The sequence below is a fragment of the Argentina anserina genome, chromosome 2 (assembly GCF_933775445.1).
Source record: "Argentina anserina chromosome 2, drPotAnse1.1, whole genome shotgun sequence".
In the NCBI taxonomy this organism is placed as follows: Eukaryota; Viridiplantae; Streptophyta; class Magnoliopsida; order Rosales; family Rosaceae; genus Argentina; species Argentina anserina.
In genome coordinates, this window is record NC_065873.1 from 704,858 (window position 1) to 732,716 (window position 27,859).

The 27,859-nt window shown below is 36.6% G+C and overlaps 4 protein-coding genes and 1 pseudogene across 4 annotated transcripts; all 5 read left to right on the forward strand.

Annotated features, from left to right (window-relative positions):
- Positions 1-347: 347 nt before the first annotated feature.
- Positions 348-2,097, forward strand: LOC126782251 (uncharacterized). The gene is made up of 5 exons (XM_050507467.1): positions 348-537; positions 691-750; positions 873-1,016; positions 1,051-1,066; positions 1,556-2,097. The coding sequence occupies exons 1-5, from the start codon at positions 348-350 to the stop codon at positions 1,704-1,706; spliced, it is 561 nt and encodes a 186-aa protein (XP_050363424.1). The 3' UTR covers positions 1,707-2,097.
- Positions 2,098-6,582: 4,485 nt separating this feature from the next.
- On the forward strand, positions 6,583-13,962 carry LOC126784608 (synaptotagmin-1-like). Its single transcript, XM_050510082.1, has 12 exons — positions 6,583-6,693; positions 7,392-7,490; positions 7,611-7,661; positions 7,772-7,895; positions 8,202-8,320; positions 8,393-8,494; positions 8,917-8,991; positions 10,017-10,093; positions 10,177-10,423; positions 10,505-10,852; positions 13,327-13,458; positions 13,831-13,962. The coding sequence occupies exons 1-12, from the start codon at positions 6,583-6,585 to the stop codon at positions 13,960-13,962; spliced, it is 1,617 nt and encodes a 538-aa protein (XP_050366039.1).
- A 603-nt stretch (positions 13,963-14,565) lies between these two features.
- Positions 14,566-27,859, forward strand: part of LOC126782252 (heat shock cognate 70 kDa protein-like) — a 92,608-nt pseudogene continuing 79,314 nt past the window's right edge.
- LOC126784614 (L-ascorbate peroxidase 3-like) lies at positions 17,095-21,977 on the forward strand. Its single transcript, XM_050510088.1, has 9 exons — positions 17,095-17,265; positions 17,443-17,567; positions 18,182-18,231; positions 18,337-18,402; positions 18,506-18,554; positions 20,020-20,102; positions 20,194-20,273; positions 20,369-20,471; positions 21,557-21,977. The coding sequence occupies exons 1-9, from the start codon at positions 17,153-17,155 to the stop codon at positions 21,743-21,745; spliced, it is 858 nt and encodes a 285-aa protein (XP_050366045.1). The 5' UTR covers positions 17,095-17,152; the 3' UTR covers positions 21,746-21,977.
- On the forward strand, positions 25,731-27,015 carry LOC126784617 (myb-related protein 308). Its single transcript, XM_050510090.1, has 2 exons — positions 25,731-26,161; positions 26,269-27,015. The coding sequence occupies exons 1-2, from the start codon at positions 25,899-25,901 to the stop codon at positions 26,786-26,788; spliced, it is 783 nt and encodes a 260-aa protein (XP_050366047.1). The 5' UTR covers positions 25,731-25,898; the 3' UTR covers positions 26,789-27,015.

Genomic DNA, 27,859 nt, shown 5'->3' on the forward strand with positions numbered 1-27,859 from the left:
GTAAAGAGACTAGAACTTGTACGTTTTCGTTACCTCTCATTAAGATTGGGCCTTTTCCTTTGCTCCATCAAACTAAGCAAAATTTCATATTACTGTCCCTGCTTAAGGTTAAGGATTCGGAATGAAAAAATGAAAAATAGCACAGGTGCAATGCTCCCATTTCCTGATACAAACAGGAAAGCAAATGATATCCTCAACAGATATTACTGTATATACTAAAGTTGGGTCAACCGCACAGTCGCACACCAAACTCTATTTGCACTGTACGATTCACTGTTGACGAAACCTATTATTTTCCCCTATTTCTATGCTCCCGGATACTTTTTCTCGCTCACTTGAAGGCTTCCATGGTGATCTACCTGGAGAACTCTAGCAAACCCACCAAGAAGATGAGATTTAAGCAAACAACACAAGCAGAAACAGAGAGAGAGAGAGAGAGAGTTCAAAAACGTACTCCAATTCGATCTTCAAACCGGGCACCCAGCAAATTCTGTGGGAAATACGAAGGCAACACAAACCCAAGAGGCTCAAGCATCGGTTTGCATAATACTCAGTTCATTATCTTTTGTGGGTTTTTACACAGAGTGAACGTTAAAAACTTGTGGATCTCCTTTTATTATCCTTTTGTTGATTTGTATTAGATTCTTTGTTGTCATTGATTTCTGACTCATGGTAGTTTTGACATTTTAGGAGTTTTGTTTCTCCTTCAATTCGGAATTAATCTGGGTTATTCATTGGAACAATTTCAAGGTATGCTCTTCATCTTTGCCAATTTGAAACCTTAAAATTGTGTCTGTTCGTGTTTGCATTTTGCCTGCTTGAACTTGCTTTGGATAATACCACAGTGACTGATAAGTTTATAAAATTCAGAGCCATTTACGGAAATGTAAGCTATGGCCAGCTTCCCTATGGAACTAGAGTGTACACACTGCGCATTAGACCGAGCTATGGCCAGATCCCCATCAGGATGAGCAAGCTTATTTCGATCAACTATTGGATACAAAGCTCCATGTATGTATGTGTATATATATATATATATATATATATATATATATGTATATGTTGGGTAACTTTCTTTCCTTCTCCTTTACCTATATGTTAGTAGTTTTAAGTTTCAAACAATGCAGGTACTTCTGTTATATATACTTTCAAGTAGGAATTTCTTGTATTATAGTGTATATCAAGTAGATTAAGTTTGTATTGATGTTGATTGTCACTGATGTCATGCTCAGTTTCCATATCCATCCATGTGCCAAATACTGGGTATTGAGTTATAATACTGATAGTTGTGAGACCCTATGAACCAAAGCCCCTGGCCTGTTGATTTGGAAAGGACCGAATATGATATGCACCCGTATCCATCTATACAAGTCCTTTTCATTTCTGAGCTGTTATAGAATGTATAGAAATCTCAACTTCACATTAGATGGCAATATACTAATCATGTTTTGCATTATTCTCATGTCTCAGTTATCTGTATGATTTTCACTTCTACTTTATATTTCGGCCTTCTGAAGTTCCTGACTTCAAATGTTGAATTTTCCTGTCATTGCAGCAGAAATCGATTTTGCTGCCTGTTTTTGTTTTGGCTCTGTTTCTCGATTACATATTTGGCCACCAATTATCTTTGGTCCTTCTCTGTTCTGGAAAACCATTATATGCCCAGAGAGCAATGGCAAAAAGAAGACGGAGTTTTCATTGGTTAGCTAAAGATTGATGAGACGGAGTTGTCAGTGGTTAGCTATATGTCATTGTCGTGCAAATTATGTAAATCCCAAGTGATTTATAGCAACTTGAAAAGATATGTTTCTATCAATTGAATTGTTTTTTTTTAACAAGAACACGTATTAAACCTAAATATGACCCTTAAAGCATGGTAAAGGTACTTGACTGGATAGTCTATACAAAGGGAGTTTGATTGAGTAATCAAAAGTGTAAAATCAGTACGTTAAAGAGCTACTAAAAATTAATGGATTGTCAAATTATCAAAATGGAATATGCAACGCCTTGCTTATGCTGTTAGGCCTCAGGTACATGAAGACTTATGTACTGTTTTAAATAGATCTTTATTTGTTGCATTTGTCTCATTTCTTCCATTTTCTGTGTAATACCCCGAATTTTTAGAAACTAAATGTCGAGTAATTTCAAAGTGTTAAACTTGTGAAATTAATTCAAGATGACAATTGGAGGTTTGCGACATTTCGAAACGAAAACGGAAACGTTCTCGGATCGTTTAATTAGAAAACGTAACGTTACGGCAACGTATAGATCGACTTTTATTCCGTTGCTCGGTTGCGAAAACTTCCTTCACGAAAGTCGTAGAGCTCATCGATACGAGTTCGTGGACACGTCACGCGTTCAAATCGGACGTCGGATGCGAAAGTTATTAACGTTGGAAGTTCGTTTCCGATTTTGGAAATAGTATAAAAGGAAGGAGATGAGATTAAAAATTAGAAAATCAGATTTTTTCTAAAAATCAGCTCGGGTACTGTTCACCCGACCCAAAAACCTTCTCCGGCCGATTTCTCCACCATCCGACGTCGCCTCGTGTCGTGCCACCTATCAAACTGACGGGCTCGACAAGCTCCATCTTTTGGGCTACGCCTTGCACTCCGGCGACAACCACACACGGCGTAGAAACCGCCGGAAGTTACTGCTGTGGCGGCGCCGCCTCCTCCGGCCACCATGGCTCGAGATTCTTGGGGGGTTTTGCTTGTCTCAGTCCCAACAACATTCCCACAAAAGGAATCGAGCCAAATCGAAGTGTAAGTACCCGAATCAAAATTTCAATTTCTAGGGTTTGTGAATAGTGCCGATTTTGTGTTCTTCGTTGTTTAGACTGTTTAGACTCGGATTTAGACCTTGGTGTCAACTAGGAAGTTGTTGGCAATGTTGTTTAGGTTGTGGTGGTGAAATTTGGTGATAATTGGTGGCGGGCGGTGAACAGTAACGCCGAATGAATAGTAACTATGAATAGTAACTCCGCATGAATAGTGATATGTAACAGTAACTGTAAATAGTGATCTGTAACAGTAAATGTGAACAGTGTCATGGTAAAACAGTAACTGTGAACAGTGTTTTGGCAAAACAGTAACTGTGAACAGTGGTTTAGCAAAAACAGTGATTAGTAAACATGAACAGTGTTCCGTGAACAATGTTTTATGAACAACATTTAGCTGTGCTGAACTCGTCACCTGATATTTTAAGTATCATTTTCTAAGCATTTATCGTGCTATTAGGTGACTGACGAAACGAGTGAGGAAATTACTTTCAGGGTCGTGGAAGTTGCACGCAGGAAAGAAGGTGAGTAAAATCTCACATATTTACGAATCTACCCTTGTGGAGATTCAGGATTTTACAAGAGTTTTTAATATTGAATTACGACATGTATACGATATAGTGGATTACATATATATTGTATAAATGGTAATAAGTACATATATATATATAGTTTGCTATATTATATACTGTTATGAATTCATTGGAATTGGTCATTTTGATGACGAGAATTAAATATTGAGCATGTGATCTAATTTGTACAATATGAAGTGTGATTATTGTACGTGGTTTTAACATGGTGTTTGTTAAAACGTTTTGTCTTCGGACGAGTTTTGTTTTCGAATGAGTTTTGTCTTCGGACGAGTTTTTGTCTTCGGACGTGTTTATGAAATATGACATGTATATGATATAATGGATTATATATATATTGTATAAATGGTAAATATGTACATATATATATATAGTTTGCTATATAATATACTGTTATGATTTTATCGTGATTTATGTCATTTTGATGACGAGATTTATATATCGAGCATGTGATTTTGATTTGTACAATATGATGTGAGATTATTGTACGTGATTTTAACATGGAGATTGTTAAAATGTTGATTTGTCTTCGGACTTGATTTTTGGTACAATATGATGTGAGATTATTGTACGTGATTTTAACATGGAGATTGTTAAAATGTTGATTTGTCTTCGGACTTGATTTTTGGTACAATATGATATGAGATTATTGTACGTGATTTTAACATTGAGATTGTTAAAATGTTGATTTGTCTTCGGACTTGATTTGGTACAATATGATGTGAGATTATTGTACGTGTTTGGCAAGTCGGAACCTAGCCTTTGGCCGGGCGAAAGTTACGATACAGTTAGAGCTCTAGTCTGTCTGCCTTAATACTGCATGTGAGGTAACGGGTGCTTATCTGCTCATGGGTACTCAGATTGTTTGGATGTTGGGTAGCGGGTGGCTATCCAATATCGGCGGTGTATTACGAGAGGGGTAACAGATGTGTACCAGCGTTCTTGGTACCCGTATTATAAATGCATTTGGGTAACCAGAAGGGTTACTTAATTTCTCATGAGCGCTTCTTTTCATATTTCTTTGGGACAACCAGATGGGCCGTCCATTAACTCATGAGTGCATTTATATTTGTTTGATTTGTGGATTTTCGTATATATATTACTATGCGAGTTATATTTTCATTTTACTCATACGAGCTGTAAAGCTTACCGGGTTTGTGTTTACAATCCTGGTGCACCAATTCAATGGTGTAGTGGATAACTCCGCAGGTGTGGATTAGCGGGAATTGACGGACCGCTCATAGGACTTGAAGTTATTTATCTCCAGCTTGTGTGAGGATTTTGTGTGACTATCTTGTGAGTTTGTTGTGAGAATTACACAATTCCATTTGTTATAATATTGAATTATAATTTGGGTTGTAATAATCGGTTTAACTGAGTTGTATTTTGAACTCAGAGATGATCCGCTGTGGCATTTTAAATGATTTCGATTCGTTGAAATTGTTTGGTGTTTAACGACTTTGAAATTTTGAGTTTTTAAGCTTGAAATTTTGGGGTCGTTATATTCTGATTAAGTGGATTTCTGTGTTTAGTTTTCTGGCTTTATTTTTATATTTGATTTCGTGGATTTCAATAATAAATTAGGTGTCCATCACTTTAACGATGAGATATTGAGATATGTTCTTGCAACGATTACTGTAGGCTGTAACAAAGGCATATACCTAGCGGAGAAGTGATAATTAAGTACACGAAGATTATCAAGCTTCTTATCTGCATTCACAACACCTTTGGAGGAGGATGATGCAAAACTTCCCTGTCTGGTACTCATAGTGTGGTATCTGAAGCCCTGGGTTCTCCAAATATTATAAAGGCCTGAAATTGAGAAAAAGCACGAGAATTGGAACATACTACATCTCTGAATATCCTCTATTCAAGGCAATTCGTATCATCATAAGAGAAGGCGATATAAAGAGAAGAGCAACAAGATGATGAGGAAGATGGTGGTGAACCTTGACCTCCACCTTACAAGGCTAGAACGGCTGTGTTGTATAGTGGACATTGAGCAGCAAATTACCAGAGACCCGTTGGCAGTTCTCGTCAAATGCATAATCAAATACCAATCAATACCAAAGTAGCTCGTCTTGCTTGAAATTTTATGATAATCTGAGAGACAAGCACATGCAAGGCAATACTTATTATCCTTTTAAGCTGGTGTTTAGAGATCTGAAGTCCAGTCATTTCGTTTCTTTGGTTTTTGGAATGCCCAAGTAGGATAAGGAAGAGACTGTACAAATGGTAACCCTCTGTGGATTATTTTCGAGTTCCATCACTTGGTGCAAGCAGTAGAAGGTGTTACTGCTGTATGATTCTATATAGTGGCAGCAACCACGCCATGAATGTTAGTTGAGAAAGCTTACTCATGGCATCATGCATAGGGACAGGGGGCTGACCTTGGTGTAAGTAGCCTTAAAGTTTCTCAGATGCCAATTATTATCGTGTTAAATATGGTTAACACATAACTTTCCTTAATGTGTCACTGCCTCAGAAATATGGTAATATCTGGTGATAATCAATTCCAATCATCATTTAACACTCATGATTTAATTAAAAAAATCATATTTAAACTATTTTATCAAAGATTATTTTGAGTTTCTTTCTAAAATCCTACTTCCTACCCTCTAATACTCTAAACTCTAAAACCCTATACCTTATACTCTTAAACCCTAAACCCTATACTCTAAAACCCTGTACCCTAAATTCTAAATTCTAAACCTGAAATTCTAGTTCAAAATTATCAATACCCATAAAGGTCATTTTACAAATAATAAAATTATAATTTTAGTATAATAAATTCATATGTCAATAACAGGTAAAAAGAGCCACTAGACATTATAACGTAGTTTGCCGAATGAAAATTTTTTTTCCCACATTTCTAGTAAGCCACGAATAATATTTCCACGTATGTCTCCGTCTTTGCCACGTGTCCTCTAATCAAGTCACAACCGAGTGCCGTTTTTGGGGTAACCGATTTGGTTTCAATTCGAATACGTTACTCTTTGCCTCTTTGCGTCACTCTCCCTCTAATTCCAAAACTGCCACCATGAGATCGCGCTTCACAAGGCAAGCCCGCGGTGGACAATAGCGTCATTTTGCAAATTTAAGGCCGTAGCGTAGTGATCCGAAGGAGAGAGAGTTCTTAAGAAAGAAAAAAATGAGGATTTTGTGGAGGATTTCAGAGTAAGAAGAAGAATAAAAAAAAAGGTGATAGAGAAAATGGGATTCTTCAGCACCATTTTTGGCTTCTTTGGATTCGGACTAGGGGTTTCGATTGGACTCGTCGCCGGCTATTTCCTCTTCATTTATGTCCAATCCTCAGATGTCGAGGTTTGCTCGCTTCAATTTTCTTGTTCTTGATCACAATACTAATTTTTTAGGGTTTCATATTCGTTGTTTAATCCAATGCGCCTAAGAAGCTTTGTCATATGTCAGCACGGTGTGATTTTGATCTTTGCGTATTTGATTTTGCTGTATTTTCAACTTGTAACTGATATTGAATTAGAGGTTTCATTTTGGTGATCGTTTCAGATATTATTGGTTGTTGGAGTGTGTGTATGTTATGTGCATGTGCGTATGGTTCGATTTTCAGCTTTCAAGTTGTTCGTGGTGCAGTGTTCTTTTGCATTTAGATAGTAGAGAGGGTGACATTGTACTGTGAGCTGTAAAATATGAAATATGGAAAGCAATGTAGGTGCTTCGATGACGAAATTGCGGAACTTATGATAGCTTGGAGAGAGCATGTACACTTGCGTAGCCGTAATTACTGATATCTGTTTATTTTTGTAATGTTTATATAAAAATATATATGGACTATACATGGAGAATTTTGTAGACCTTACAATCGAAGAAGATGTGAAAATGGATGCATTGTTTTATCAAAACTACCAGCTCAAATCTGCATATAGAGATAAGATAAAAGATTTGTGAAAACTATGTGCAGTATGTTTCATGCAAGCTCCATATATGTATCTGTATCTGTATCTGTATCTGTTTTGCTTAAATAGTTATTGATTGCTATTATTCAGAACCCCCAAATTCAGCCGTTGGTTGATCAAGAACCAGAAATTTTGGACCGGATGCTTCCTGAGATACCTCTTTGGGTGAAGAATCCAGACTATGATCGCGTATGTAGTTACTTCTATTACAACTTTTTATTATTTCATTCTGTTATGTTGTGGTTCCTAACATCATAAGTGTTTTAGCGCTTATGTTCCTACCAATATTTTCCTTTTGTCCTTCTGCAGCTTGATTGGCTAAATAAATTTCTCGAATATATGTGGCCTTATCTTGACAAGGTGATTCAATAGTTCTGGACAATTTTAGTTATGCATAGCTCATTGCTTTTCCAGCTGTCCTCGACTTTTTGGTAAAGTTTCTCGGTATTTCTATTTTTGTTCTTCTATAGGCAATCTGCAAAACTGCCAAAGATATTGCAAAACCCATAATTGCTGAGGAAATACCAAAGTACAAGATTGACTCTGTTGAATTTGAGAAGCTGACTTTAGGTTCCCTACCACCAACCTTTCAAGGTTAGCCAACCTAAAATTCTCTTTGAAATTTCTTTTCATGACCAATACTCTGAGTTTTAGAACAATTAGGGATCCATTGTTTTACTTTGAGGTTTATATCATATATCATAGGCACCTTTGAGGTCTTTGTTTCCTCTTGAATGATTGTGTATGGTTCATAACTTCATATCTTGGGATTTAATTTGATAATAATGTTAATGTACTTTGTAGGTTTGTGATGTGATTACATATATTTACTTTTGTACTGAAGTAACTTCAAAACATTGCATTTTTTATTTATGTTTTTTTTAATCTTGTTATCTTTAGGTATGAAAGTTTATGTAACTGATGAGAAGGAGCTGATTATGGAGCCCTCCATTAAATGGGCTGCAAATCCTAATATTCTTGTTGCTGCTAAAGCATATGGAATCACAGCAACCGTTCAGGTCTTGCATTTTAATTTGCTAGAAAAATGCTTTGTGTGTGTTATTAATATATTATTGCGTGGTTTATTTCAGGTGGTTGATGTGCAAGTTTTTGCCGCACCACGTATTACTTTGAAGCCTTTGGTCCCAAGCTTTCCTTGTTTTGCCCAAATCAATGTATCTCTCATGGATAGGGTATGTGTTAAAAGAGCTATCTAGTTTAGTTTGGGACTTGTTTACTTTGATATATATGTTCGATATGTAAATATTTTGTTCAAGAATAGATGTCTTTTTTATGGTACTGTGAATTCATGACGCAAGTGCTAAGTTATATTTTGGGCAGTAGGTTATCTGGTTGGTTTCAGTATGTCTAAATGGTGATTCTAAATAGTTTAATTCTACAATCCTTCTAGATTTCCGTATCTCACATGATTTAATATATACATTAAAATCCATTCTAGAAGTCCAGGTTATCCTGGTATATACAAAATTGTGTTTCATCTGAACATTCATCGTTAAATCTATTCAGTGTGGTTTACTCTCACGGAATGTAGTCTGTATATATTACGGTTAATACTAAATCTTTATTTCTTTTATTTTTTCCCTCTCTTTTGCAGCCTTATGTTGACTTTGGATTAAAGTTTGTAGGCGCTGATCTTATGTCAATACCTGGCCTTTACAGATATGTCCAGGTATTGATGACTTTCTTAGGATGTCATGTGTATCCTGCTCGAAAAGTACTCATACACTTGCTAAGCATAACAAACTGTCATTTATGCCAGAAACTGACCTTTTGTGTTCGGTACCCCCTTCAAGATGAAATACTAATGTTGTTCATGGGAGTATGCAGACTGTATTCTAATTTTCTGTAAAATTATCCTTTACTAGCTATACTAATATGAATATCATTTTGGGAGTTACTATTGTAGTCTTTGCCTGTCAGATCAGTAGAGAGATTATTTCACATTTCAGTACACTGAAGTTATTTTACAATTTATTTAGTGCAACATGTATAAAGATCGTCAAAAAGTTTGATGGTAAATATATAAATTTGCGAGTAAATGTAGCATAAGAATGCAATAAAGGGAATATATTTACAAGACATATAAAATTCAATATAGATTAGAACAAGGGTAGGTAATATATACGTGGAGACTTCTTTGTGACAGACAAGTTCCCCAAAAGAGAAGTTGACAATAGGGATGTGCTGATGGGTATTGCAATCCTCAGGCCACTTGGTATCATTCCTTTGTTCATGGGTTAGTGTTGAATACATGTATTAATATGTTATCAAGATGCTGCCAGGTAGCAATATTTTCTCATTTTCAAATCTTAGTCGGTCAGTCCTACTTAGGAGTAAGATCCTAGGGAATAGCTTTTTGTGGCTAACTTGTTACTAGTAGCGTTAACTTTGTATTTGACATTGAGTCTTAGCTCTTCATATGAACCTATTATTTAGATAGTTGAAAATGGACTGTAAGTTGTGTTCGTTTCAACTATGTTAGATCAGTATGAAGATTACAGGAAGTGTGGGTTTACTCTTCTTGCTCCTTTTATCACTTCATTTGCCTAGGAAGTTGATTGATTTGTTCTATTTATTCGTCACTTCATTCTTGTGCTGATTTTAGTAGAAGATTTCTTCCTCTTGTTGTAATGCTTAATTGCTTATTAGTTCATAATATTGGTGTTGACTGTGCTAGAATTGGCTTTCTTGCAGGAGCTTATCAAAGACCAGGTTGCTAACATGTATCTCTGGCCGAAAACTCTTGAAGTACCGATCATGGATCCAGCAAAGTATGTTTCGGTATTTCTCTGAATTATTTGGCAAATAATTTCTGGTTGTTCTTGTGGCTGAAAAACTTTCTTTGAATTTCCAGAGCATTTAACAGGCCGGTAGGGATTCTTCATGTGAAGGTTCTGAGGGCAAAGAAGCTAAGGAAGTATGATCTTCTTGGTGCTTCAGATCCTTATGTAAAACTAAAGCTCACAGAGAGCAATATGCCATCAAAGAAGACCGCTGTTAAGCACAAGAACCTGAACCCTGAATGGAATGAGGAATTTAAAATGGTTATTAAAGACCCACAAAGTCAGGCATTGAAGTTTATGGTTTATGACTGGGATAAGGTATTTTATGGCAGTTTATCAATCAGAAGTCATGTTTTATGTTTTAGCTATGTTTATCAGAAGCTTTTTTTCTCCTTTTAGGTGGGAAAACATGAGAAAATGGGTATGAATGTAATACCTTTGAAAGACATCCCCAGTGATGAGCCAACACTTTTGACTATGGACCTCCTTAAAACTATGGACTTGAATGATCCTCAGAATAAGGACCATGGACAGCTTGAGTTGGAATTAACTTATAAACCATTTGCAGAGGAGGACATGCAAAAAGGGTATGACGAAACACAGACATTAGAGAAGGCTCCTGAAGGAACGCCACCTGGTGGAGGTTTGCTTGTTGTCATTGTTCATGAAGGTCATGATCTTGAAGGAAAGCATCATTGTAATCCATCTGTGCGACTTATACTCAGAGGGGAGGAAAAAAGGACCAAGGTATGGGGCTATTGGAAAATTTAAAATTTTACTTTATTTTTTTTTGGTTACAAACGGGACCTAAAAGGCCCAACGGAAAAACAAAAGCAGACAATTAAGTGCTAAAACAAGCACCAGATCTCCTGGCTCTAGAGACAGAACCAAGATCATCAAGGTATGCTTGAGAGGCATACACATGAGGACTGTCAAACTTCACCAGACCAATCTCATGACTAGTGCTAAACTTGGCCAAAACATCAGCAGTCATATTACACTCTCAAAAAATATGCACCAACTTCACATTGTCCATAGACGCCATTAGATTATTGCAACTTTCAAGCAAAGATCCCAAAGGATGGTTGGATAGGTTGGAGTTTTGTAACAAGTGAACCAACACTGCAGAATCAATCTCAATCTCCAAATTCTTGATATTCAAGTTAACAGCAGTCTTCAAACCAAAAATCAAGTTTAGGGTTATTGATTATAGACCCAAAAATCAACACCCTTTTTAATCTAAACCCACAATTAAAACTTTTTCAGTTAGGTTAAATAAGAAATAAAAAAAGAATTATTTGGTATAAGAAATAAAACTTGTTCTTGATGAAAATTACTTTATTTGCCACTGGTACAAATACATTGGTATGTTTCTAAATTGCTTAATTATAGTTTCAATTTAATATCTCATCACTTTATATTAATCCATTCACCTTGAAATCCCTTCATTTTTGAAATTCCTTATCACCTCCAAATCTCTTACCCAAGTACTACCTTAGAGTAGGTATTTTTGTTATTCTATGTTTTCAGTGTGTGTATGTGTATTTGCTAAATCTGAAGAATCTATGTAACCGGTAAAAAACATAATCATTATTGTTTAGTGGAGTACGTGATTCTACGAAATAGATATGTTTTTCTTTAAGTCTGCTAAATATGTAAGATGATTCATATGGTTACTTGTGTATTGGTTGAGATTTGTAGGTTTCATAATTTCTCTTGAGTAGGTGGGTTTCACAATTTGGTTTGGATTTGTATCTGTAGAGTAGGTTTATGGTTTTGTTGTGAATCTAAGGTTGAGGTAAAAAGTTCTATTATATAGAACATTAAAATCTACTTAGTAGGTAACATGATTTGCATGTGTTTAACATGTATACGTAAACTGGATAATTATTTAGTAGGTAGTAAGATCTGCATCTATAGTGTTTAAATTGGGCAATTTATGAGGATTTCATTATGTTCTTTAAATTATAGTGTGTAGGGTTGTTTTGGTTTATGATAGGTGCTTTCAATCTGCTGAATATGTAGGAGAATAAAAAGTATATTCCAAATATATGAAAAAAATCTTTAATAACATAAAGTGATAAGAAGCTAAATAGACATCAAGTGATGAAGAAACAAACACTAAGACAAAATTTAAGGCTTATTATGACAAATTCAAATAATTAATCGTCTTAAATAAGAAAATAAGATCAAAATTCATTCAATCATACATTTATTTCACTCTTGTATATTCTATAATTTCTCTAAATTAATGTTGATACCCAATTTTCTCAAATTTCTCCAAAATGAAATTGCAATTTTCATTTATGATAGATATAATTAAATGTTAACTAAATTAGAAAGTTGGTCAAAACTAATTTTAAGGAGGAGTTTCAATTTCTCAACCTAAAGGGTAAAAAAGTGAAACCATTCTAAATGAAAAATATTTGTTATAAAAATATTAGGTTAAAATAATTAATTTGGGTGTAGATTGAAAAAACTTTTGGGTGTGGGCCTAGATTTAAGTAGGGGCTTCAAAATTGGGTTTATGTCTAAATATCTCTTTATTTATTTGTCATCCTGGTTTCGATATACTTGCTGTTTTGTGTTCATGGATGGTCTTCTGTATAATCACTCAAACATTGAAATGTCAGTATTTGAATTTACTGTAGATTTTTATCTTCCAAATATTATACCTTATGCCTTTGCAAAACTAGGTAATCAATTAGACCCGTGTCAATACTCAATACTGTTGTTTCTGTTATTCGATGATTAGGGAAATGGATTATAGATTATTTTTCTGTCAGATTGCTGTATCGTGTTCGTTAGTCACAATAACATTCTTACTTTAACATTTGGGCTATACCAGGTACTACTCTGTGAACCAAACTTAATTATGTCACCATTCATAATTACATACTTACATTGGTGGTGATATTGTCTATCAGAAGATGGCAAGGGACAGTTAAGTCTACGAACATAATAAGATCATAGAGTATGGAAAGAGGCTGGATGATGATGATTATTTTATTATTATTCGTATTAGTATTATTATACTACTACTTTATTGCGTTTCAATTTTTTGTGCGTCACAAACACTCACAGACAATGAAGAATGTATGCATATTTTTGTTACTTGAATGGTGATATTAGACAGTCGTGATTTAAATGATCCAATCTTTAAATCAAAGATTATCATTTATCACAGTCTGGATGCTTATGATCTTATTTCGATCATGCAGCACCTAAAGAAGAGTAGAGATCCAAGATGGGAAGAACAGTTTCAATTTATGCTTGAAGAACCTCCCACTAACGATAAATTACATGTGGAGGTGGTCAGTACCTCATCAAAATTGGGCCTGCTGCATGGAAAGGTGAGGATCATATCTGTTCTTTTACATGGTATGCAAGTATATTTGCACTCTGTTGTATTTCACTGCTGGATAAGCATGCTGCATTTTGAGTGATCTTTTATTTGACCTTATCTGTATAGACTGGATTGTGAGATTCTCTTGATCTGTTGTTGTTCATATTGATAATCTATGGATAGCTTTGGAACTTAAAATGAAATCCCTTCCCCCCATTATGTTTCATAAAAATAAATATGCCAATACATTTTCTTTCTAGTTTCTACAGCCCTGATTAGTAGCTAGCATGCCGGGAATATTATAGGATCCAGATTTTTTGTTTGACATTTTGTTTAGTTTATGATACATGATTGTAATCATAATTTCTTGTGGAATCAGGAATCTCTAGGGTATATCCAAATCAATCTTTCCGACGTTGTTTCCAATAGACGAATCAACCAGAAGTACCACCTCATAGACTCGAAGAATGGACAGGTCCAGCTAGAGCTGCAGTGGAGAACTGCAGAATAAGCTTAAAGTTTTTCCCTCTTTATTTTTTGAATTGGAGGCTTGAAACAGGGTGCCCACTGACTCTCCATGTGAAATAGGATTCCTAGCTATATCATCTTCTAAGCAAAATTTCGTTTGCTTCTTCGTGTACATGGTTGGAAATTGGAATAATGATGCTACTGGCAAGGTTATCCGAAATAGTTTGCGTTGCTGATGTTTTAGCAGATATGGGTTGGCTTTGGTGGATGACTTTAGTGAAGAAGACGCTTACATTGGAGTAATGAGAACTTAAGTACTGAAATTGCTCACACGGAAGGTATCAGCAATTCAGCATTATACATCTTTCAATGAGAATTACATTAAGGACTTGTGTGTGTTTTTTTCCCTTCCCTAGCCAATCCGGATTCTATAATTAAGCAATGTTTATAGCTTTTGTCTTTGGATAACATATTACAAGTTAGGAGGTTTCCTATTTTGTAAACTCAATAGAACTGCAAGATTACACTGGGAGTAAATCTCTAAGCTTTGGTAAAGGAAAAATAAGAGTTGAAGCTAGCGAGTTTTCTGCTTACTGGAATTATTGTAACCCAAACAAAATTGTTTACAGCGGAGTCACTTGTATCAATGGTAAAGGTATACAGTATATATTAAGTTGCAGCACATAAGAATTACGTCATGCATGTTAACAGTTAGATGTATCTAATCTGACACTGTTATTAATGACAGGGTATAACTTCATTTGATGATAAACAAATATCACTAGCATTAAGCATGCTTAAAGTGATGATAAACTCCTATAAAAAAAGAAAGAAAAAAAAAGAAGTGATGATAAACAAATAAGACAAAGTCAGCGGAGCCCGAACTGCTTTTATAGTTCTATATAAACATTGCTCTGAAGCCTCTGATTGTTTCGATGGTGCCGTGACATTCAGGATCCCGTTGGACTAAAATCATAATGGGAGTATGAGTTCGCATTTAGCTATACACAAAACTTTTTTTCGCAAGGAACACCGTTATACCCATGAACCTAACCTTATAAATAACCTGATGACCAAGTAACCAGCAGACAATCAATCTTTGGGACCAGTTTCTTCGATCATGTTTGAAGGTTCTTGAAACAATGGCGGGTCATGCGATAGGGATTGACTTGGGGACAACCTACTCGTGCGTAGCAGTGTTGTTTGACCTTGCTGGAGCAAAACATTTTGCACCAACAGAAGTTTTGGCCATTCAAGGTCAATTGAGGGTCCTAATGATAAGCCCATAATTGTTGTGAAGGACAAGGGACAAGAAACACACTTCGATGCTGAAGAAATATCATCCATGGTACTCAAAAAGATGCTAAAGTCGCCGAAGCCTATCTTGGATCAATTGTAAAAGATGTTGTTATTACTGTCCCTGCTTACTTCAATGACGCACAACATCAGGCTACCAAAACTGCTGCTGAAGCGGCTGGCCTGAATGTGATTCGTATTATAAATGAACCAACTGCTGCAGCTATTGCTTACGGCCTCGACAAGAAGGCTGGTTTGACAAGGAAAAGAAACGTCATGATATTTGATTTGGGTGGTGGTACTTTAGATGTGTCTATGCTGGTGATAGGTTTTGGTGCTTTTGAAGTTAAGGCTACCGCTGGAGACACTCACCTTGGAGGAGAAGATTTTGATAACAAATTGGTGAACTATTGCGCAGAGCAATTCAATAGGAAGCACAGTTTGGACGTTAGGGGGAACTCGAGAGCTCTTACGAGGTTGAAATGCTTGTGAGAAGGCAAAGAGGAGGCTATCCTTCACATCTTCAGTTGACATCGACATTGATTATTTGGACCAGGATATAGATTTCGGTGAAACTATTACTCGTGTCAAATTTGAACAACTTAACATGGAGTTCTTCAAAAAGTGCATGGAGGCAGTGAAGAAGTGTTTGAGCGATGCATGCATGGACGCAAGGAGTGTGGGATGTTGTTCTTGGCTTCTTGCTGGTGGCTCTTCTAGAATTCCGAAGGTGCAAGAGATAGCTATTGCAGGATGTGTTCAACGGGAAGGAACTGTGCAAGGGTATCATCCCGGATGAGGCGGTTGCGTACGGCGCCGCTGCTTTAGCAACTTATTTAAGTGCTTGTAGTCGAAATGGGAATAGGCTCCAGAGGTTGACACTTAGTGATGTTACACCTCGTTCACTTGGAGTGGAGTGTAAAAAAAACCGTGATATTTCCAAGCGATACATGTGTAATTTGATTCCCAGAAATACATGGTCATGAAGAAATAGACCTATGGAACTATGCGTGATAACCAAAAAGTTGTATCCATCTACCTCTACGAGGGTGAGAGTTCGATACCAAAGGAGAATAATTTACTAGGAAATTTTTTGCTTGGTGGAATTCCAGCGGCTCCTGCCGGAGTTCACAAGTTTGAGGTTTGCTTGCATCTATATGCAAACGGGATCTTGAATGTAACGGCTGAGACAAAATAGGTTTCGGAACTTAGAAGATGACAAGAGCTGCATACTTAATTACTAACGTTGTTTACTTCATAATTGTTTACTTCAAAATAGGTCTCAATTGTTTACTTCATAATTTTAGCCTACTTTAACTAGCTAAGTCTGTTATGAATTGTTTGATCAGCACTATGCTACACAATTAAGATTACTGGGTAATTCTTAGTAGCCTTGATAAACTTGTGAGCATGTCCTTAATAAGTGGTGCATTTTAGTTCAATCAGTATTCTTACTAATTAACTAATTAACTAATTGTGAGCACAATTTTATCCTCATTATCCTCATAGCATTTTTTTAATCGAATAAATAACTCAAATAAAACAATTAATCTGAATCGAACTCACGACCCTCAAACATGTGATTGTATGGTAGGCTTCACCGCTTGTTTTAATTGAGTTGAAAATTTTACGGACATATCACGGGCACTATTCGAGCTTGTACGATACTTTCTCAGGCCCGGCGTACCTTTGCACTTAAGGATACGCCCGGAACCACACCGGAAGACATCGAATACGAGCCGGAAGATGTCGAATACGCCGCTCAATGTCACCTAAAAGACTATAATACCCCGAGGGGGTAAAATTTCAATTTTATAATTATATTAAGGTCACTGGTTTATATAGTCCCATTTCTCTTTCATCGCTCTCATTACTATCACACACACTCTGTTGGCTTCTTCCGATTCGCCGCAGTAGCACACTCAGTCCTCGCTCCGATGGCGCCGCCGGTCGTTGACAAAGACTACCTCAAAGAAGTCGATAAGGCTCGCCGTGATCTCCGCGCTCTCATTTCCAATAGAAACTGCGCTCCGATCATGCTCCGACTAGCGTACTCTCTCTCTCTCTCTCTCTCTATTTGATTCCTGTGAAAAATTGACCGAGAATCGTTTGGTTTAATCTTCGTTTTCGTCGTCTTACAGTAGCTAGAATTAGCTGTGTTCATATCTGCATGTGATTACTTGTACGGAGCTTGAATTCGGAATTTGTAATCGGCTGTGATGTGTAGGTGGCACGATGCTGGTACTTACGATGCGAAGACGAAGACCGGTGGGCCTAATGGTTCGATTAGGAACGAGGAGGAGTATACTCATGGTTCCAATAGTGGATTGAAGAAGGCTGTTGATTTTTGCGGTGTGTTCATATTGTTTGTGTTTTAATTTTTGATCGAGTTGTTTTGCTTGTTAATCTTGATTTTATAATTGGGACAAGATATGATGGGCATTAATCAAAGACAATTTGGTATATGAAAAGTGAGAACTGCTGTGCTATTTCGCTTGCGATAATTGTTTTGTAAACCTGTGATTGTTGTTTGCATGACCGTAATTTTTATCTTGAACTGGTTGTTCTGTCGTAGCTGTGAACTGGGAAATAGAAAGGTTGTTTGAAGTGAAGTGTACTGTACTGTACTGTCGGTCTTGTATGCAATACAGATAGGTCTTGTCCTTATAGGCTGATTATTTTCTTGGATTCAAGATGGTTTACTATATTCGTTACATAATGAAGAAGAATTTTCATGGCTTTAGAAATTTCTAAAGAGAATCTGTACAAGGGAATGATAATAATAATAAGATAAGATTGTCTGTATTTCAGCTGTCAAATGTTGATTATCTGTAAAGTAAAAACTAAACAAAATTGTAAATCATTTGTAACTACATTGATGATTGATGTATATGTGAGCCCGGCTCTAATTATTTCAGTGTTGTACATCATACTTATATGACTGATGATTGCCTTTCTTATGTCAGAGGAAGTGAAGTCTAAGCATCCAAAGATTACTTATGCAGATTTATACCAGGTGATTATGGTTTTACAAAACTAAATTTGTTTGGCAATGCTAATATATATATTAGCATGGATTCTTAAATGAAGCAATTAAACAATAAAATTACTTTATTTTTAGCTCGCTGGTGTTGTTGCTGTTGAGGTCACTGGAGGGCCCACTGTTGATTTTACTCCTGGAAGGAGGGTAAGTACTGGTCACTTCTTTTTTATTTTAAGAAAGCAGCTGATTTCCTCACATTGCTTTCCAGATTGTTAGACAGTATCTAAGCGTTCTATCTAATTGTTAGGATTCAAAAATTTCTCCCAAGGAAGGACGACTTCCAGATGCCAAAAGAGGTATGTTGCAATACTTAGATGGTTTTTTGCAAGTTGATACAACATTTGAGAATATATTGGTTCTCTGGTTTGCTTAATGCTAGCATCTCAATTCGATCATTGCTTCTTGAATGTAATCCATTTTTGTGAAGTTTCAGAATTTTCTAGTTAGACTAGATGAGAGTATACTAGTAACATGAATGTTATATATTGTCATTCCATTGGTCTGTGTTGTAGTGCAAAATGAGAGGACAAATAATAGGGCATTTTGGATCTTATCTACCATTTCAATTTCATTATTTTTTTCCATTTTCTGGTCAGTGGAAATAGCTTGAGTTTCCATCTGGTAGAAGTATGCGATATAGTGCAATCAGAAGGATTTGGTATTGAGGTTCTCTTTTATGTCTTTAGAAAGTGAACTGTGAAATAGATATGATGCATGCAAAGACTGAAGCAATCCAAGTCGCGACATATCACCTATATTCACCATAATATATAGTCCAACCCATAATAATCTTTTGATGAAACATCTTTTAATACAACTGTACTGGCCACTGATTTGTCTTTCTGGACTTAGTGCTAGGTTTATGTTCTTGCGTTACAACACAACAACTCGGTCTTCATATAATATGTATTCATTGATGTCAAAACACTTTAATGTATATTGGGAACTAGAAGTAATGCTTTTCTTCAACATTTCTCTGATCTATATTTACAAGTTGTAGGAAATCCGTTTCAAGCTCTGGGATGGTTCACATTGTTCTCTGTTAACCCATTGCATTTTTCTCCCATGTTGAACTCCACCACCCCAGGATATATCATATCATTCACCTACCCTCTGAAAATTCAAGTGATTCAAACATTCCGTTCTCTCTAATTACTATTTAAGGACTGATACCGCTCTTGTAATTAACATGCAACCCTTTCAATAAAAAAGAAGGAAACGTGAAGAAATTTAACCTTTCTTACTTGAGGACTTGCATCGTCTTAGTAGAAGACCAATGGTCTTGCCTCTTCTCATAAACATATGATGCAGTATGGCCTTAACTAGCTTTGTTCTCAAGGTGGGCAACCAGATCAACTTTCTTAAACTTATGCTCCAGAACCCTAATTTCACAACCACATCGATCAGTTTACTTGGCAGCCAATCAACCAAAGTGGGCAGCCAAATAAGAAAGCAAATGCTGAGAATTTAAAGTCTGTGCCTACTTTACTTGTAGGATTTGCCTTCAGGGAACCATCGATATCGAGTAAAACAATCAGTTTAAATAGGCACTTTAGTATTACCTAAGCTCCAGGCCTCCGGTCTTACGCTCCTTTCTCCTAGCTTTGTTAATGTAATTTAGCATGCTAGAGCCTTATGTGGAGATGATATGTTTGCTGGTTTGCATTCCTTCTGCAATTTCAGTCGAGATATTTGGCTGTTCAAATTTTTTTTTTTATAATGACAAAAGTTATTTCTGATGATTGAATTACCAATTATAAGGTGCACCACATCTGAAGGACATCTTCTATCGAATGGGGCTATCTGGCAAGGATATTGTTGCCCTCTCTGGGGCGCATACGCTGGTAAATTTATTTTTATTTCCCTTTTTGGCTTTTCTTTGTTATTGCGATAGATCACATGCTCAATTTTTGTTAATCTCTTTTGGTCTTATAGGGAAGGGCACATCCTGAGAGATCTGGTTTTGATGGTCCTTGGACTCAGGAACCTCTGAAGTTTGATAACTCATACTTCGTGTAAGATTTGAACATGACAGTGAAAATTTTGTAATTTATGATATTAACTCTTTCCACTTTGGTCTGAATGCATGTGTACTGATTGTTGACAACAGAGAATTGCTGAAAGGAGAATCAGAGGGACTTCTGAAACTGCCATCAGATACAGCTCTATTAGATGATGCTGAGTTCCGTAAATTTGTTGAGTTATATGCAAAGGTAATTTGATCATGTTTAGTTCTCTTTTACTGCTGAAATATAGGTCAGTCCTTCTTGACTAACAGTGTTGCAACTGCTATAAATACTTTTACATAGTTGGTGCTACCTTTACAACATAAACAAATGTGCCTGACCAATGTTCTGATGGTGCATAATCTGGTCAACCCTAACCTGTGAACCACTTGGAAACCGATTGGGTTTGATTAAACCATCTACATGCTGGCTTTTAATTATCCCCTGGTATATTCCAAACAGTCCCACAGTAAAACAGGTTTTAGTCTGGATTGAGCGCTTTGTGTTATGAACTACAAATGGAGCCTATCCAAGCTTTCTTTCATTTTTTATTGTAATCCAAGTTTTACAAAATTCCTGTGATTTTTTTTTTGTTTTTTGATTGATAATCCCTGTGACTTCTGCACTGACATGGATTTGACGATCGCTTACGTATTAGTCTGATCAAGTTTATAATGGAGTTCGCTGAGGTGATTGTAACTAGTACCGGCTTAGACTGGGATCATTGCTGTATAGTGCAACTAGAGCTCTGTGACTTCTAAGATGAGGCTAATTTTGGATCAGTTTCACAGTCGCTGCTATTTGGTTTTTTTTGGGAACCATTTGAGTAACTATCATTCTCCCAGTCTTCTTGGATGAATAAAATGAATTGTGTAGTGAGGTGCTTAGCTTGGGATGGGAATTGGCTGCCTAAAATGGGTGACTCGTTGATGGAGACGATGATAGTTGGTGACCTGTGCGGTCCAGTCCCACATATTCTTACTTTTGTGATGGGAATCATTGTTATTCGTTAAGTTAGGTAATGCTTTATTAGGTTATTCCTTTTAGAACATGCATCGTATTAGATCAATTACTGGTCTACATCTCCATGTTTATATGGAAAAGAAAAGAGGGGTAAAGATGTAAGTATCCTAACGGATGTGGATGAGAATGAGTTTACCTTAAAATGAGATTCACAGCAGGGAAATATTTTTAGAATAAGAGATCAAGATTAACGTTCTGATTGTGATGTTTTTTATTTGATATATTTTTTGTTCACCATTGCTAATATTTGGCATGTGACATTCTGGCAGGATGAGGAAGCATTTTTCAGAGATTATGCTGAATCACATAAGAAGCTATCTGAGCTTGGATTTACTTCAAGTTCCGCCAAAATTATTACAAAGGATAGCACCGTACTGGCACAAGGCGCAGTTGGAGTTACAGTTTGTGCTGCTGTTGTGATCCTGGGTTACCTATATGAAGCTCGCAAAAGAATGTAGACTCCATCAGCTGATTACCTTAGATCAGTTATGAATAAGTGACACCTGATATTGTTTCATTTTTTCTATTTTCGATTAGATTGGGAGTGGTCTGTACTTCACATCGTTGATGACATTAATAACCCATTCCTTCACTGCAGCTTAGCTGCTACATTTACTATTAGAAACTTGAGTCATCTTGAAGTAAAACAACATATCACGCAGCTGACATGAATACTCATAATCATAAAATATGACGTGTCCGTTATGGAATGACGAGGCATCTGGCTTGGAAAACAGTTTCGTTGCTTCCGTTATTCTTCTTCTTACATCAGATTAGCACTTCCCTTTGTAATCTGGTATGATCCGCCAAAGGTACGTTATTCTCCCCGATGTAGTACTCGACCTACTTCACTCGGATTGGCATTCTTTTCGAATCACCTTCTTCTGTGTCAATTATGTGCTTACCTGTCTTTGGTTAGATCCCTATTAACATGGTTTGGTACTTTGGTTGGTGATAGTAGGATTGGTAGACAGTAGTAGATGGTGGCCATGTTGAGGACCTGGATTCAAGTCCAAGCCTCCTCTATAATTTGGTAGCAAATTAATGAAAAGGGAGAAGATGTTGTCTATATCGAAATTCGGTACCAAATACTAGGAAAGTTTTATTTAGGAGAAGGAAGGAACCCCAATATTTATGAAGCTCTTTTTATCCACCAATGTGGGTCATTTTAAAATAGAGATCCCCCATGGGAAGGGGAAGGCAGCCAAAGAGGTAGGTAACGGGTTTCTACAGGACAGTTCCCTACTACTGTCCCACGAGTCTGGTTCAGTACCTAAGCACATGATCTCCACGTGTTCATGTGCTGGCTGGTCACCACCGACCACTGTGTGTAATTGTTCTTCGATCCAGATAACCCTGATCAAGTTTCTTAACTAATTTTCTTTTGAGGAAAATTCACCAACAGTCCCTGAACTCATGTGGTAAGGACAGTTTGATCCCTGACCTTTAAAAATGATCAAAGAGATCCCTGAACTCTTATTATGTTATCAATAAGGTACTTCTGTTAAAACTTTTGGAATATTCTGTTAAAATATTATTTTTTCTGTTAATTTTGTCATTTTGTTATTTGTTAATTGGGAATTTATTTCTTTGAGTTGATCTAATCGAAGATTAAATCTTTCGAGTTGTTCTGCAACTTTGTTATTGTTTTTTTTTCTATATATAGATAATCTAGAAATTTAATCAGGCTAGGTCTTAACGGATCAATATCTGCTACTTCAATCTCCTTTTGGAGATGAATATGTTCGTCGTATAGGATATTTAATATTCTACAAATGTATTCTATGGAGTACTGGCTTTCTTGAATATGTTTTGAATGAAAGCACACTTGCCACTTATCAGTAGTTTTTTCAGTACAAAAAGACTGGTAATTTTTAGGTCTGACTTTTTTTTTATTTGATAAAAGGAGCCAATTTTGTGGCATAAGCCTGATCTTCACTTGTTTCTGAGCGAAACAAGCTCTGATACCAGATATGGCGAATCTAACCGATGCTCAAAATGTGAAGAGGTTTCTGATCTTCTTCAAAAATTTCTTGAAGAACTTCGATATTTTCTTGGGATGCGTAGATTCTACGCTGTATTCTGTAGATAATATCCCAATAATTTTTGGTATTTCTTGGAATGTTCTTTATGTTTCTTATTAGTTTTTTTATATTTTTCTTTTTCTTGTTGCAGTTCTTTTAAAGACAGTTTAGCAAACGCTAAAAGCCTAAGTCTAGAAGCTATGATAATTGTTATGATGATAAAATAATTGTTTACCTTTGAGTATAGAGGGTAGATTTAAAGATCAGTAAACTGCTTAGAAAAATAAATTTTAAGAATTAGGTCCACCATGCTCTGTCAAAATTTTAATAAAATGACAAAATTAACAGAAAAAAGAATATTTTAACGGAATATTCCAAATGTTTTAACAGAAGTACCTTATTGATAACAAAATAAGAGTTCAGGGATCTCTTTGATCCTTTTTAAAAGTCAGAGATCAAATTGTCCTTACCACATGAGTTCAGGGACTGTTGGTGAATTTTCCTCTTTTCTTTTTACCTAATTCTAATTGATTCGATGCTTTATCTCAAGTTTAGTGTCTAATTGTGCTTCATTGTCCATGTGCTAATGTAGGATAAACCGGTTGCAGATAGAGACCATTGTGCTGCTTAACCCACTGGTGTGATCTACGCACAGCCTAACACTATGCAATCATTGAGTGCAGCTTGTTGAGAATGGAAATTGCTAAAAAGGTCAGAACTTAGGACCAAATAATGTACTCTAATTGCTTCCTATCTCGATGATTCATATTATATTTTTGCGGTTATTCTTTTGTTAGTTATTTGTTGATGAACCAATATGGAAACGTCCTCTTAGATCTGACAACCGGGTTATACAAGTGGGTTTTGAGAGGAAAATTATGTGGTACTTATTACGATTTAGTTATTAATTTATTTAACAAACAAAAAACTTATTGGTTATGGTTCCTTGCGTTTGAGGGATTTTGCTGGTGCTAATAATGGCTTGGAGGGTTAAATGCAAGAGCTGTGGATGAGGTTATGTGGGTGGGTTTTGAGAGGAGGGAAGGAGAGTAAGTAGATAGTGTGGGGGATTTGATTTGAGATCAAAAATCATTAAATCATGCCATATTGTTCAACATCAGAGGAAAAGGGGCAGAGTTTGGACTAGGGTGGCTGCCAGGACAGTTCAGAAAGGATGAAAAGGTAGGTGAAAGAAATATACACAACACACACATAATAACACAAGTGGACCTTTCTCTCACTCTCTTTCCCTTTGAAAACAACTTCCTCTCATGATCCTGTTAAGTTTTAACTCCTACCTTCCACTTGAATTTCATGATGAGAGAGAGAGAGAGAGGGAGAGAGAGAGAGAGAGAGAGAGTTGTGGTGGGTAACAATAATATGCAAATTGGGGGAGGGAGATGATAACAAAAAGGTGAATCAACAGCGTCCCATCCCTAACCCTACCCCTCCTTTGTTGCCTAAACTTGCACCACGAGGTTGGGGATGAAAAGGAAAAGTGGAGGGTGAACCAAAGCCCACATACAACTACAACTACAACTACAACCACACTCATTATCTTTTCCTATACCCTCCTCCCTCTCATCATCTCTTCTAACTCTTCTAGAAGCCCTCTCTCTCTCAACCTCTCTCTCATGCATTTACCAATAGAATAAAGAAGCACAACTACCATCTCTGTACTCATGCACAAGAATAGCCAAACCACTTGTGACCTTTCTTCCCAAAAACCCACTACCAACAAACTTACAAAAGAATTCATTGCTTTATGAATCTGCCCTCAGTTCATCCAAGTCCAAACATACCACATATGCTTGAACTTCCCACTCTACCTCACTGCAATCCACATTTACTGATCAGCTGGATCATGATGACATTCCATTATAAGGTCTCAAGAATTCAAAACTTAAAACCAGTTGAAATAATCAAAATTTCAAATCAAGTCTCATGGTCAGTCAGTATGGTCAATTGAGTACCTACCAACTACACCATTTGATTTATTTCTATTATGTTGTCTAGTGATCCAAACTCGTACTCATTTTATCCTTTAGCTCTTGGACACCAGCATATCACATAGAATTGCGTATATCTAGCTGCAAATTTTCTACGTTGTTCCGAATCTTATTTACAATTCGTCTCGCCATAATAATGTAACGACTTAATACTCGAAAACACTGTAGAATACCCAAAATACCTCACCCATCTTCTCCATACCTTACTTTACACCTACCTGAGGGTTACCTGTAGGGCCTCAGTTAATGTCACTTTACTTATTATATTTGATTGATGCCGTAATATATATCAGCCACTCCCCTCTAACCTGTCTCACCAACTCACATCTAGAAGCAATTAGGGTCCCTTCTCTCTCTCTCTCTCTCTCTCTCTCTCTCTCTCTCTCTCTCATTTTAGTCAAATGCCTATAAAACCATACGCCAAGTCCTCCACAAGGGCCGGCCTTCATGTTTCAGCAAATACAAATAGCAACTCCTCTCTTTTCATTTCCAGTACTTACTACCCCTATAACAACCACAGCCAACAACATCTAGCATCAGCTCTGCTTCGAACTCTCTTAAAGTTTTGAACTTGTTTAATGGGGAGGTCTCCTTGTTGTGAAAAGGCTCACACGAACAAAGGAGCTTGGACCAAAGAAGAGGATGATCGCCTCATTGCTTATATCCGAGCTCACGGCGAAGGCTGCTGGCGTTCCCTCCCCAAAGCCGCGGGGCTTCTTCGCTGCGGCAAGAGCTGCAGGCTGCGCTGGATCAACTACCTCAGACCGGACCTCAAGCGCGGCAATTTCACTGAAGAAGAAGACGAGCTCATCATCAAGCTACACAGTCTCCTTGGCAACAAGTAAGATTGTTAACTACGAGAAAACAAAAAGAAAGACACACTTTCAAGTTGTGTACAAGGTTTTGGGTTCTTTAACATTGATGGGTTTTGTTTGGCTTCTCTTTTAGATGGTCTTTGATTGCTGGGAGACTGCCGGGAAGAACAGACAATGAGATAAAGAATTACTGGAACACCCATATAAGAAGGAAGCTTTTGACAAGAGGGATTGACCCTGCAACTCACAGACCACTCAATGAAACAACTACACAGGATTCTGCGACCACCACCACTATCTCTTTTGCTGCTTCTTCTGCTATTATCAAAGAAGAAGACCAGAAAACCAGCACCAGTGTTGGGATTGTGGGCAGCAAGGTCGACTCACTAAACCCAGTTCAAGAAAAGTGTCCAGATTTGAATCTTGAGCTTAGAATTAGTCCTCCTAGTCAGCCCAAGCCAGCTGAGTCTTTCAAGAGTGGAGGAAGGGGTTTCTGCTTTTCTTGCAGTTTGGGATTAAAGGACTCCAAGAGTTGCAGTAGCTGTGGGATTGATAATATTGGTGCTACAAGTGCTGGCACTAGTAATATTGCTTATGATTTCTTGGGATTGAAAAATGGGGTGTTGGATTACAGAAGCTTGGAGATGAAATGAGGGTAATTAGTTGGAGTCCATGGAATTGTAATATGTAGTTCTAAGTTGAGTATGGGAGAATTCAGAAAGAGATTGCTGATAGTAATCCCTTGAGAGGTCTCTGATGTTTTCCCTCTGATGTCTCTAATTTTTATGACTATTAGAGCATATTTAATATAATACCAGTACAGCTGATTGGGGAAATTCCTTTGATCATTTTTCTGAATGTGAATTGTCTTCTGATTGAGAAAAGATAAAATATTATAATTTTTCTTCATTCCTCATTGAAAGGACAAATTGGGTTTGTCAGACTCACACCAAATCTTCAACTGAACATTTTTTCTTGAATTTTCATCTTCTTTTTTTGGGCGACAATTTACAAATGGTGATAAATGCTCTTTGTTTTGGTGGTTGCTGCTACCAACAAAGTTAAGAAAGAGTTGGAAAATAATCTAGTTGTAAATTAACTTGTAATAGAGTCAAGTAATGTAGCCAAATTAAGGATAGAAACTAGAAAGAAGAGCCAAATTTTATGGTAAATGAGTTTCTTAAGATGAAACATGCATCTTACTCATCTCAATATCCATCTTGAGATTCCACTTACTTAGGTTGGCTTTTAGTCTGATCAACGTAAAACAGGGTGTGTGAAACTATTTTTGAATGTAATAGATCGATATATTTTTGTTTAGTATGTAGATAGTTGGCTTCACAAATATAATATATTTATGCAAATCTTAAGTTCATAATGAATTTCGATATTGAATTTGAATACGTTGATAGATTCTTCATTTAGGGTTGTGTCATGTTGTCGAACAAGGCATGAGATTTTGATTATAGAAGGAAAAAGGATAAGTTATGAGAGGAGGAGAAATGAGGATGATAGGGAGTGGTGGGAAACCTATCACTTCTTTAGTTAAAGGTTCAAAAATAAACTATTTCAAAAGCGTGAAGGAACTAACAACTGTCCGTAGTACCATCCCTCTACCAACCTCTTACCCTTTAAATTATCTCTTTGGTGCCCTTGAGCCATCCTACCATACCCCACAATATTATCACATTATTCGTTTGCAAAGACTTACAATTTTATCACAT

Excerpts from the sequence above, each read along its gene's own strand:
- LOC126784608 (XM_050510082.1), top strand. The coding sequence starts at position 6,583 with ATGGGATTCTTCAGCACCATTTTTGGCTTCTTTGGATTCGGACTAGGG. Across the intron at positions 7,896-8,201 it reads CCTACCACCAACCTTTCAAG|GTATGAAAGTTTATGTAACT; the intron begins GTTAGCCAACCT and ends TGTTATCTTTAG. Across the intron at positions 8,321-8,392 it reads GAATCACAGCAACCGTTCAG|GTGGTTGATGTGCAAGTTTT; the intron begins GTCTTGCATTTT and ends GGTTTATTTCAG.
- LOC126782251 (XM_050507467.1), top strand. The coding sequence starts at position 348 with ATGGTGATCTACCTGGAGAACTCTAGCAAACCCACCAAGAAGATGAGA. Across the intron at positions 538-690 it reads CCCAAGAGGCTCAAGCATCG|GAGTTTTGTTTCTCCTTCAA; the intron begins GTTTGCATAATA and ends TTGACATTTTAG. Across the intron at positions 751-872 it reads TTCATTGGAACAATTTCAAG|CCATTTACGGAAATGTAAGC; the intron begins GTATGCTCTTCA and ends TAAAATTCAGAG.
- LOC126784614 (XM_050510088.1), top strand. The coding sequence starts at position 17,153 with ATGGCGCCGCCGGTCGTTGACAAAGACTACCTCAAAGAAGTCGATAAG. Across the intron at positions 17,568-18,181 it reads GAAGGCTGTTGATTTTTGCG|AGGAAGTGAAGTCTAAGCAT; the intron begins GTGTGTTCATAT and ends TTCTTATGTCAG. Across the intron at positions 18,555-20,019 it reads ACTTCCAGATGCCAAAAGAG|GTGCACCACATCTGAAGGAC; the intron begins GTATGTTGCAAT and ends ACCAATTATAAG.
- LOC126784617 (XM_050510090.1), top strand. The coding sequence starts at position 25,899 with ATGGGGAGGTCTCCTTGTTGTGAAAAGGCTCACACGAACAAAGGAGCT. Across the intron at positions 26,162-26,268 it reads CACAGTCTCCTTGGCAACAA|ATGGTCTTTGATTGCTGGGA; the intron begins GTAAGATTGTTA and ends CTTCTCTTTTAG.